Source organism: Balaenoptera acutorostrata, chromosome 16, assembly GCF_949987535.1.
Source record: "Balaenoptera acutorostrata chromosome 16, mBalAcu1.1, whole genome shotgun sequence".
NCBI lineage: Eukaryota > Metazoa > Chordata > Mammalia > Artiodactyla > Balaenopteridae > Balaenoptera > Balaenoptera acutorostrata.
The window spans coordinates 33,152,737-33,165,043 of NC_080079.1; the positions used below are offsets into that span (position 1 = coordinate 33,152,737).

Consider the following 12,307-nt stretch of genomic DNA (forward strand, 5'->3'; position numbering starts at 1 on the left):
TTGGATGGGGTTCCCTCTGTGTCATAGAGTGTCAGGAGGCCAGCTGGCTAGCACTGACTGTCTCGTGTACTCTGAGGAAAGGGCACTGATTAAATATTTCTCAGAGTACATCACTGCATGTCCGCTCTCAGCTGTTTAAATATGGAATTCCTTCTTCCCTGCCATACCCCTTTACGTAATGACCCCCTTATTTCCTACAGGATGCCACTTCCTCCAGCCCAGCCCAGCCTGAGGTAATAGTTGTCCCTCTCTACCTGGTTAACACTGACAGAGGGCACGAAGGCACTGACAGACCTCCAGCATCTCTGGGGCCCCACGGCCCCCCGGTCCCGGCGGCCGCCCCTGCCGGCTCACCTCTGACCTTGCCGACTCTAGACGATTTCATTCCCCCTCATCTGCAGAGGCGGTCTCACCACCGCCAGCCAGCCAGCACTCCTGGTTCCCTCCCCCCCGTTAGCCAGACACCGCCGTCCTTCTCACCACCGCCTCCGCTGGCCCCTCCGGTCCCCGAGGGCCTCCGCAGAATCTCGGAGCCTGGCCTCACGGGAGCTGTTTCGAGTACCGTAAGCTTGCTAGACCCCCTTCCTCACGGCTTTCCTGAATGTCTGCTCCCATCAGTAAAGAGAAAAAAAAAAAGAAAAGAAAAGAAAAACCAAAAAACCCTTTCTCACTCAAGTACTAAGTTCTGAGAGAGACGTTGGCTGCCCTGTGCTTGTGTGATGACCGGAACCGTGTTTGCTTTCACTAGAGCATGCCTCCCCTGTGTGTTCCGTGGGCCCCTTGTGGCTGTTCAGGAACCTCTCTAGACCCTCTTCCTCTCTGTCCTGTTTGGAATGCACATCTTCCTGCAGAGAAAACCACCTCTGTGGCCTTTCCTTTGGCTAGCTGTGCTCTTCGTAGGCCAGGCAGATGTAGTGCGGAGAGCGAAGGAAAGCTGAGGAATTGCGTGGAAAAGCCAACAGTAGGCATGGTGCTGTTTCTCTAACAGGGAGCAGGGAGATTCTAGGGGAGGGAAAGATTCACTCTTGCTGATTTTGCAAGTAAGCAAACTCTCTTTTATATACAGCAATGGCAGAGACTGGGTTTTAAAAAAAGTTTAATTGAGCAAATGGATATACAGGCCTGGTACGAGCATTAGCACTGTTTCCTCAAAAGGCAGAAAATTGCTGGGACCCCTGCAGGGTGGCTGCCAGGGGCTTTTGAGGCAAAACAGTACCTGCCCCAGTGGTCACGGGAAGTTAGAGTGTCCTGACACTTCAGGTCCTGTCCTGCGAGGGACGAGTCCCCATCGTAATGGGAAAGCCCAAGTGCTTTAGAGGAAAGGCCAAGTCCAAGGGCTCAGTCTGTTCTCCCCTCAGGAGCCCTGGGAGCCGAGAGACTGCAAGAACCTCAGTGTGAGTCATAACATGGGGACGCACGGATCTGTCGGGGCTGTGGGTGCAGTGGAACTGAGTACGTAGAAGTTTCTGATACAGGGCCCGGCATGCAGAGAGTGCCCAGTAACTGTTAGCTTTGGGGCTGAGGGGTTGCCCTAGCAAATGGACCAGAGCTCCTCAAAAATAAGTGGCTGACTAAGTAGCAGTTCATCATTGAGTTCCTGCCACGTTCTAGTTTTCCTGCTAGATTCTGTGGGCACAGCTGTGAACAGGATTTATCTGAGTGGTGTATTGGTGCTCAAGTGTAGCGTACATGGGATCCTCTGAGGTTATACTCCTAGAGTTTCTGATTGAGTGGGTCTGGGGAGGGGCCGAGGACTGAGACTTGGCAACAGGCATCCTGGGGGATTCTGACGCTGAGGATCTGTGGACCACATTTTAAAATGTAGCGACCTAGTGGGTCATGCATTTGGCTGATGGAATTAAACGTTCATTGACATCCCTCTGTATAAAGAGGTATGCCTACAAAACTGGCTCCGGTGGCTCATTAAACTGAAGCCAGTCACACAGAAAGCAGGAAGGAAACTTGTTTTTTGACTTGTAAGAGAAATTACAGTGAGGTATCAGGCACGCCAAAGCTGGGAAAGGCTACATCCCGGGCAGGGTCCTCTTCTCTAATCTCTAGATACAGCACAACACGGTTAGGTGAGGACCTGGCCACATGTGGCCCCGGGGCTTTGGATATCCTAGCTTTGAGCTTTTCCACTCAGCCCTGTTGGAGGAAAGTGCTAGATTGTTCGCTGATGCATCCTCCTCACCCCAGCTCAATTTATAGGTGCGTTTAGAAGCCACTCTTGTTTTGGAGAGTATAGGCACAGAATGTTTCTCTGGAGCAGCATGTAAAGCAAATCTTATTTTTAGTGCACTGGTATATCATGAGTAGCTTTCTTGTGTACCCTGCACTTTGTCATTTGCATAGATCTAGATTTTCATATTGAGCTTGTCTCATGTGTGCCAGGACAGATTAGTTGGGACAGTGTCCTCCATTTCGCAAACCTGTTTGGTCAGCCTGGTACTGACTTCCCAGGAGGACTTCCTTTGGCCCGATAACTTCTGGTTTGGCCCTGGGTAGAAACAGAGTAAGAGGTGAAAAAGGAAACTGGTTGGATTCCTGCAATGAGTGAGAATTGTCAAGAGGAACAGGAGCCCCTGTGGATGGCGGCCAAGCCACAAGTTGATATCTGCTCCATCTGCAGTGATTGGAGAGTAAGAGGGAAGAAAATTCATGTTAATTGATCCAGGTTCTTTTAGCCAATAGCTATTTTTGTGATGTTCCAGAAATAAGATTTACGCCAGAGTAAAATTTGTGAGATGCTTAATGTTCACACGATTCATCCAGGCATTTATACTTTAAGGAGCTGTATGCCTGATTTTTTGTTTCTTGGGTGCATTATGGCAGAGTTATCTTTATTACATCACTTTGGAAGTAAATTAGGAAAAATGTAATTGTTTTTCCACTATACAAAAGAAAAAATTGAGACGAGGCACTTTTTGAACAAGATCATATTGTGCCTCTCGAGTCTTAGGAAAAGGTTTTATTTACTAAACTGAGCTGCCACTCATAACTAACAGCTATGACATTAGGGCACTTTCAGAAGAGGTGAGCTGACCAAGCCAGTGTTTTTAAAGGAAGTTCCTACTGTGTGTCAGGAGCTGTCCCGGGTCCTGACACTCACATCCTCTCTTTTGGTGGGCACGTGTTCTCTTGCTACAGAGGTTGTTCAGAGACACCTTTGCTGGTAGACGACTCCTGTCAGTTACTGTGGCATTTACTGAGCACCCATGGTCTGCAGGGCATTGTGCTAGGTGCAGGGGGAAGAGGAGGAGGGGAGGCATAGCCCTTGTCCTGCAGGTACTTACAGAGCAGTTGGTCTCTGGTTGGAGCACACTGATTGCTTTGAGCTACACTTTTATGTAGAAGGTAACTATCAGTCTTGTTCTTCAAACCTTTCGGGAATGACATTCTGGCTTTGGGGTCTGTAAACTTCAAAATAGAAACTTCGCAAAATTTATAGGCGTGATAGAGGAAACTGTTTACATATCTTTACTACATTTTGAGGTCCTATTTTCATGTCTTTAAAAAGACTGCTATTATTCCCATCATGCAGATTATAATGTTAGTAGTAATAATTTTATTGGTATTTCTGGCAGACACCTCAGAATTTCAAAGTCAGGACTTTCAGAAGTCTTTACTTCAGAGATCTTTGTCAGTCAATATTAGAGTGAGAAAATGTCACAGTACGACAAGATAACGTCCAAATCTCAGAAGTAAATGCTAGTAGGGTCGTTCAGTGGTGTAGGTAAGAGTAGCTTTCCAAGAGTTCCAGTACTTAACTCTTCCCTCTTCTTACATCAATGGCTTCTCATCCTCACAATGTCTCATGTTGCTCTAAACAAGTACTAAACTTCCCTGATTTTCCCCAATTAAACCACCTTTTGTTCTCAGATTGCACTGGGGATTGCATGAGTTTTGCATGTTATGCTTCTTCGAATTTGCTTTTTCAGTAACCGGATTGAGCCACAGTTATGACCAGATGAAAATAATGAATGACGTTGCTGAGACTTCGAGTAACATTCACCTTCCTTCTCTCCCCTTACTAATCCCAACAAAGAGAATGAACATTCCAGATTAAACTTCTAACTGGAATTAATATGTCTCACTGGTTACATTTCTTTTTATAATTAAGGTCCTTGTAAAGCTTTAAATCTCTTCTTTTTAAAAAGCGGTACCTCTTGGTTTCACGTAGTTGCAGTGAGTGACAACGTTTGTTTTCTTTTCAGGACTCAAGTCCTCTACTAAATGAAGTTTCTTCATCGCACGTTGGAACTGATTCCCAGACCTTTGCACCAGTTAGCAAGCCGTCATCTGCCTACCCCTCCACGACAATTGTCAATCCTACTATTGTGCTCTTGCAACACAATCGAGGTAAGGGATCTTCAAGGAGCACCCCGCCCCCAGCTGGCTGGAATCAGCCATAGCTGCACTGTGACATCTGGGGCAAGAATTCTGCCATTCCACAGCATTTTCTACAAATCCCATCCTTCCCCGAGGCCACCTGCCCCAGTTTACTCACTCCCACGACCCACAAAGTAGATCACAGCAGCAGACAGAGGCCCCTGTCTGGGCATGAGGTCAGGTGTCTGAATAAGTAAGTAGGTGACGTGTGTCCCACAGCCTTGGTATTCAGTTTTCTTCAGATGGGAGCTCCAAAAAGAAAGAAAAGACAGAAAGGAAAACATCTGCCCCTTAATCACCGTCATGAGAATTCTAGTCAGGGCTCTGCTAGGAAAATCCAGGTGCAGTAATACCTCTTTTTTTTTTTTTTTTTTAATTTTATTTATTTATTTATCTTTGGCTGCGTTGGGTCCTCATCTCTGTGCGAGGGCCTTCTCTAGTTGCGGCGAGCGGGGGCCACTCTTCGTCGCGGTGCGCGGGCCTCTCACTATCGCGGCCTCTCCTGTTGCGGAGCACAGGCTCCAGACGCGCAGGCTCAGTAGTTGTGGCTCACGGGCCCAGTTGCTCCGCGGCATGTGGGATCCTCCCAGACCAGGGCTCGAACCCGTGTCCCCTGCATTGGCAGGCAGACCCTCAACCACTGTGCCACCAGGGAAGCCCAGTAATACCTCTTTTAATTACTGTCCTAAATCCTGTAGTTCTGTGACATGAATTTTCTAGAAAGCAAACTTTTGAGCACCAAAATTAAAAAAAAAAAAAAAAAAAACCTACTGGATGGGAAATTTTCTAGAATAGAAAACATGTTTTTGTGTCTCTAAAACAGAGGCTTTTGAACTTTTTCGTAGTGACTCATGGCCTTCATTCTGTCCAGAAGTCACTGCACGGGGCTTTCCCTCAGTGGTACCACCTGGGGACTTGACGTTGGTGTGGCTTCTTGCCCCTTACCCTTTGTGGCCCCCGACAGCTTTGCTGAGGGTTTTCATGTTTGTTTTCTAGAGTTTCTCTGACTGCTGCTGGTTGGTTCTTCCCTTTCTCTGAAGGGATGTCGTAGGGGAAACGGAGCACCTTGAGGTAGTAAGGATGTATGTTGACCCTTCTGCTTTAAAATCCCAGAAGATGATTCTAAGTCCCAAGTTTGCCTTTTCGAAATTCCATAGAGGAATAAACATCCCCTTCACAAAAGTCCTTTGCAGTGTGAAATGTAAAGTCTTCAAGCAGTTTCCTAGTGTAGAAAGGGCTCTTGAGTCTGAATTTCAAAGAACGGTGGAGGTTTAATTATTTTATTTAGAGCTCAAAGCTCGGTACCAAATCATCTTTTTCTTGACTCCCTGCTCGTCTACTTCATACCTTTCCTCCCCTCCCTCTCTGTATTGACTTGGATGAGAATGGGACTGGAGTCTATTTTTAATTGTTTTCCGTATTAAATGGAGTTTTCTATTTCCTGCCCCAAACTTGAAAAGCAGATGAATGAAACATTTTCTCTCACAATCATCCCACTCAAATCTTAGTTGTTTTAGTAATTTTATTTTTTTCATTCTGTGTGGTTCCCATATTAATTTTCACCCATGAATCTGTGTTCTTCAAAAGATAGAAGGGTCCCACCCCCTACACTAAGCTACGTAAGAGCCCGCTTTCCTTTCAGCAGTGCCATCCCCCTTACTGGCAGTAGCTTTCTCTGCCCAGAAAGTGTCCATAATGCAGGACAAAGAGAAATTTCAGTTCTCTATGAACTTCTTTATGACTCATCTTTTTAAAAAACCCACTCAAAAAGAAGCAAGTTAGTTCCCAGAAGGAAAGGCAGTTTATTCCCAAGGCCACTTGGTTTTTGGGAAATGCCAAGTGTAATGCCAGCTACTTCTGATGACACCTAGTGAGACGTTTTTGGGCACAGAAGTTCCTGGAGTTCCTTTTTTGCTTCTTCCCTGAACAAATGGAGTCTTCTTATTTACTCAGATGCCTTTGGTTCTTGCCTTTCTCTTTTGTCCAAGTCCTGCCTTTGGGCTTAAACATCAGAATCGTGCAGCCTGAATCACACGTCCTTCAGAAAAGGGTTCAAGTACGTTTGTTGTTTGGAATTAAAAGGTAGCTTCCCCTACGCTCCTTAAGGAGGCAGGAAGAGTTGAGGAGAACGGAAACGCCTAGTGCGACCGGCTTTGGATCACTAATCATCAACTCACTTTAGGTCAGGCATTTTTGGCTTCGCTTTGGAATTTACCCAGCCTGGCAGCCCTGCTTTGCCTCACAAAAAGTACCCGTGAAAACAATTTAACTATTGCAAAGTCTCCTGAGGGAGTAGTAACTCTGCTCCACTTCTAGAATTCTAGTTTAGTCATCGTAAAAAAGGTTCCCTTTGCTCCTGCCTAGGCTGCCCCAGGGCATAGTGTGACAATAACCCTGTCCCCCCAGGCCAGGCCCCCCTACTGCAAACAAACGGAGGGGCACTGCACCTCTGGCCTGGCTCTCGCGGTTGTGTAAACATAGCCCTTGCCCCTCTCTCTGCAGCTTTCCATCCCACATGTGTTTGAGGGCAGATGGCTATGATCAGTCTGGGGAGGAGGATTTAAACTGGAAAACTCTCAGGACTGAGAGAGAGAGAGTGCCTGGGAGGTTCTTGGTCTTCAGTGTGCATAGCGCGCTGGGAGTCACATTCAGGAGGTCTTTGGCGGGGAGGCATGGGGGAGAAGCTCTGCATTTTTCAGCAAGCTTGCAGGGCATGTCCATGGAGCACATGAAGGACAGGAGTTCCGCGGTCCCAGACTTCTGGATCTCATGGTCACGTGAAACGGTCTGGGGACTAGCCTGGGGTTGCTAATTTCTAACTTTTGCTAAATAACACTCCTGAGAAACAACCACTGTGATCTACACTGCATGCATCTCTTTCTATGAAGGAAAGGCTATTCCACACCTCAGAAGTGCGATACCACATAATCTTTTCAATTGAATAAATTTGCTTTTAATTGCTAGGGAAGGCCTTGCCTCCAGCTTGGAGACTAGTGTTTGGGTACCATAGATCCGGTGAGCACTTTGATTTAACAGACAAGGAAACTGAGGCTGAGATGTTATGTGGTTGGTCAGTGCCATCTGGCAAGTTGCTGGCAGAGCTGAGCCTAGGGCTCTGCTGGGCTTCTGTGGTCCAGCTAGTGTGAACCTTGCCCACATGCCCGATGTAGACAGGGCAACTTCCACTGGCTGTGAGCTCCCCTGCTGCTCTGTTTACTTCTCGCCACGCTGGTTCTGGAGGGAGGGTGGGGACACCGCCAAGGGGAATGATGACAGCACCCATGGGCTGGCAAGTGTTCTATTTTTATACATGTGGCTGCTTTATATTTAGCAGCTGTAGAAGGTAAAGGTCATTTTTGTGCTTATCCCAAAGCACATAGGCACAGAACTCTCCAAAGGAGATGCTGGCCTCCCCACCGCGAGACTGCCCAGGAGGGTGGGAAACCAATGGGCCTCCCACTGTTAAGGAACCAGTGGGACCCGGTGATTAGAGTTGGAAAGAAACCTGGGGAACCCAGGTTCTAGACGCAGCTCTGATTTTCAGTGTCATCTTGGGTAGTTTGTGCCCCTTGTCTGAGGTCTCTCAGCCAGTGCTGACCTACTTGCTAGAGTTACTGTGAAGATTAAAAGCGTTCACACATGTGAAAGCTCTTAAAACAATATCTGGCATTTAGCAAGCTCTCAGATGGTAGCTGTCATGGTTATGATTACATTCCTTCAAAAGGTACCAAGACTGAGGTGTATAAGGTCCTGCTCCCTTGAGACCAGGGGAGTTGAGGGCCTCCTTCAGTGATCAGATCACTTTAAGATGTAAACAACCAGAAAACAGAGATTGTTCCCCGAATCCTGGCACAAATCTAGGGGGAGAGGGACAGGAGACACCACACCCAGATGATGAAGCCACATTAATATCCCTGTATTCAGCTGGACTACACAGCATTTTAGCATCTAAGCCCAGAGGACAGTGAGGACACAGGTTTGGGGATCCTCCTAACGAGTTATGCCAGGACTTCTTGGTCTTACCATGTCTGTGTAAATCTCACTCACACTGTGTATTTTTTGTTTTTTATCACAGAACAGCAGAAACGACTCAGTAGCCTTTCAGGTAGGTGAGAAATATTTATTTACATACTAACACCTGTCCTGCTAAAGCCATCTTCTGGCCACCACCTGATGTGTTCAATCAGTGAAGTCTTGCGAGCTTCTCTGATGGTGTTGGGAACTCTGCTTATTGCTGGCTGCCAGGATGATAAAAACAGGCATGGTTCCTGCCTCCCTGGAACTTGAAGGCTGGTGGGACACACTAGTGGTGCAAACTAGTAAACGTGTCCAGTGGGACAGTGACAAGTGCCTTGATCCGTAAGAACTGGCTATTCTGAATAAAAAGGACAAGGAGCTACGCTTTGGATGGAGTGCTCCTGGCCAGCGTCATTGAAGAAGCCACCTTTCTATTGCTTCTGTCTCTCTTCTAGGGTGTGACAAGTCCGGGGTTGGGAAATGTGGATCAGTTCTCTCCTTTTTGGGTGGCAAACGCAAATGCCAATAGATGACCCTGGGATGATGGACCAAGGGGAGAGCCTCCAGACCAGCAGTGCCTGGAAGAGGGTTGGGGAGCACAGCTTCTTGAACTTGAGCTGGCATCAGACCCTCCTGGAGAGCTGGCCAAAGCCCAGATTCCCGGGCCACACCTCCAGAGATTCGGATTTCATGGGTATAGGCGAGAAGTTGCATTTCTTGTTTCTTTTTTTTAATATTTATTTATTTATTTGGCTGCGTTGGGTCTTAGTGGCGGCATGCAGGATCTTCGTTGCGGCGCGTGGGCTCCAGGATTCTCTATTTGTGGTGCACAGGCTCAGTAGTGGCGCACGGGCTTAGTTGCCCCACAGCATGTGGGATCTTAGTTCCCCGACCAGGGATCGAAACCACGTCCCCTGCATTGGCAGGCAGATTCTTAACCACTGGACCACCAGGGAAGTCCCAGAAGTTGAATTTCTAAGCAGCTCCCTGGCGATGCTGATGCTTCCCTCTGTACTGACTGCACTAGAATAGCAAGTTCCATCAAGAGCAGACAATGGTGGGGAGTGACTGCAAATATAATCAGATATCAGGGCTCACTCCCGGATAAAGTGTGCAGGATTGGGACAAGGTTGGGGTGGGGAGGGAACCCAGGAATGGGAATGTTTGGCCATTTCCTTCCAGCTTTCTGTAGCCAAAATCCTGGTTCTCCCAACTACTGATGGTGCAACCTAAGGCAGGTTACTGATGATCTAAACTACAGATCAGTTTTTATCGGCCAAATAGGGAAAGCAGTAGTGCCTCCTGGGTTCTGCTTGTCAGCAGCTTAGCACTGAGCACTGGCACTCAAGTGCTTGATAGAAATGAGTTACTGTTGTCAGTAGGTGCCTCTGTTGGCTCACTTGTCATTTTATTGAGTGCCTACTTTGTGTAAGGCACCAAGCCAGGCTCTGGGGCTGTTTTGGGGAACTGTGCTGCCCTCAAGCAGCTAATGGTGTGATATCGTGGCTTGTAACCTTGTTTTGGTCATGAACTCATTTGGAGAATCTAAGCAAGGCAGTAGATTCATTCTCTAGAAAAAGCCACACAGCCACATGCATGCAGACACATGGCACGTGGTGGACTTGCTGGGACTCGTGATCTCTGGGGTTGAGGACCCCTGATCTGGTGGATAGCAAAAGCCGCCATTTTTCTGAGCAGCTGCTCCATGAGTTCTGTGTTCCTTCATCCTGCTTCTGTCCTTGTGATTCGTGGAGAGCCTGGTGGGGAGGACATGGGGCTCTCACACCCTCTCCACTTTATCCAGGACTTGGCCGCAGGGCCAGGACAGGCCATGGCTGAGCTCAAGGTGCCCTTTGATAACCCCTCCTGGAGCTGCCGCACTCCAGCCCACTTCATTCCCTGGCCCCAGCCCAGATTGCTGAGAACAGGGCGGCTCTGAAAAGGAGCTCCTGTGGGCGCCTTCCTGCTTTGGGGAGTTTGAAAAGGCACCTCAACACAAGTTAGGGGACCCAGAGTTCGGTCCTGGTTCTTCCCTCTTATAGTAGCTGTTTGTCCCTGGGTAAGTGACTTCACCTCTCTGAGCCAGTTTCCTCGTATGGGAAATAGGCATGTAATCCTTGCCCCTGCCTCAAAGAGGCGTTGTAGGGATCATTTGTGATGGGAAGAGGGAGGGTGCTTTGCACACTGGAAGGTGCTGTGTGAATGTCGGGGCTTCTCTATCGTGCTGGCAGGCTCAGGCCGCATCCTCCGCTTTAAAATAAGCCCAGCGCTTCCATCCTCCACTTTTGGTGCAGATCCACTAAGGGTATTTGATAGAGCGGGACATAAAGTAGGTGCTCACTAAAAGCCGTTTTGTTTAAAAAGGAAGAGCACCATTTTGTTCAGAAGCTCCTGAAGGAGAGAGGGCTGGTGGGGCTGGTGCTCTAGTCTGTGCTCTGGAGTAAGAGAAAGTAAGGCTTTTCCCCCCACCCCAGTGGTGATGGGACTTGGAAGGACTAATCCCTCCTACTAACCGAATTTTTTTATTGAACCTCTGTGGGGCTTCATGCTTAATGAGATTCATCCAGGAATGAGACCCGCATGGGATTTGGCCTCATGAAGCTCCTGTCCCGTGGGTGGAAAGACAGGAAAACAAGGGCTGGGACAGAGGGGCTGGCATAAGGTACGGAGAGGCCACCCCTCCCTTCCCCGAGGGAAGTGTAAGCAGCGCTGTGATCCTCAATCACAGAGCTTTGGGTGTGAAGACTAGGGATGCTCTCCCACCTCCCCCAGACACACATGCCCTGTCCAGGTCGTCAGCAGCATCCTTCATTGAGTGGCCCTTTCCAGGACCTTCCTTTGAAAGCACAGTATAAAACTAGAAGGAAATGCTCCAGGATGTCATGTATTTGCCTAGTGAGACATAGCAGCAAGACTTCATCGTAACCCATTGGATGTCACAGGGTGGCCCCATCACCTGCACGGTACAATGAAGTGTCACCTTGGGTTTCCACTATATAAAGAAACACTTCTTCTTGAGAGGCTGCAGTTCAGCCCTCTGTGTATTGAAACCCACTCAATTACACATCACATGATCATAGGCTTCTAAAGTAAAAGAGTTCAGGGCTAATTTTTTTTTTTTAATTTATTTATTTATTTATTTATTTATGGCTGTGTTGGGTCTTCGTTTCTGTGCGAGGGCTTTCTCTAGTTGCGGCGAGCGGGGGCCACTCTTCATCGCGATGCACGGGCCTCTCACTGTCGTGGCCTCTCTTGTTGTGGAGCACAGGCTCCAGACGCGCAGGCTCAGTAGTTGTGGCTCACGGGCCCAGTTGCTCCGTGGCATATGGGATCTTCCCAGACCAGGGCTCGAACCCGTGTCCCCTGCATTGGCAGGCAGATTCTCAACCACTGCGCCACCAGGGAAGCCCAGGGCTAATTTTTATAGATCAAAAGGACTCTGGCAGCTTGGGAACCAATCCATGGACTGTCAGCTTGAGTTCTGCAGTTAAGTGATGGCTGCTAGAGCCACCTGCCCTAACAATTTCTTAAGAATTGCTCTAGGTCTGGAAACGCTGAGGTTGGCATATCTGTGATCTTCCTCTGAAGAGATGACAGTAGAGCGTGAGGACTATGGGCGTCTCTAAGCACTTGGTGAGACAGCTTGAAATCAGCCTCACCTGCTGCAACTTGATCACACTTAGGCAAGGCCTTTCCACTCGGGAAGGGAGTGTTCAGCACAGCCATGTTAAGGGGGGACTCTGGTAACTCAACATCCCCCCACCCTCCTGAGCTTCCTGCCAAAATCCTTGGCCTCCTGTGGGAATTTCGTGGGAGCCTGAGAACTCATCCCGTAAAACCAGTCTGGTCTTAACATCTTTTAAAGCTTACGGTGGTGATGCCAGAGATACAACAAACT

General features: G+C 48.2%; 1 protein-coding gene across 48 annotated transcripts in view; it reads left to right on the forward strand.

The window, feature by feature from the left end:
- The window catches only part of SORBS1 (sorbin and SH3 domain containing 1), a 245,264-nt gene that overhangs the window by 150,575 nt on the left and 82,382 nt on the right, over positions 1-12,307 (forward strand). For 29 of the 48 annotated variants that reach the window (XM_057531001.1, XM_057530997.1, XM_057531003.1 and 26 more), the window contains 3 exons: positions 201-563; positions 4,218-4,362; positions 8,468-8,497. In XM_057531001.1, the coding sequence (XP_057386984.1) occupies positions 201-563; positions 4,218-4,362; positions 8,468-8,497 (538 nt within the window). The remainder of the gene's footprint in view (positions 1-200; positions 564-4,217; positions 4,363-8,467; positions 8,498-12,307) is intronic. The other 19 variants (XM_057531032.1, XM_057530998.1, XM_057531009.1 and 16 more) reach the window with 1 other exon arrangement.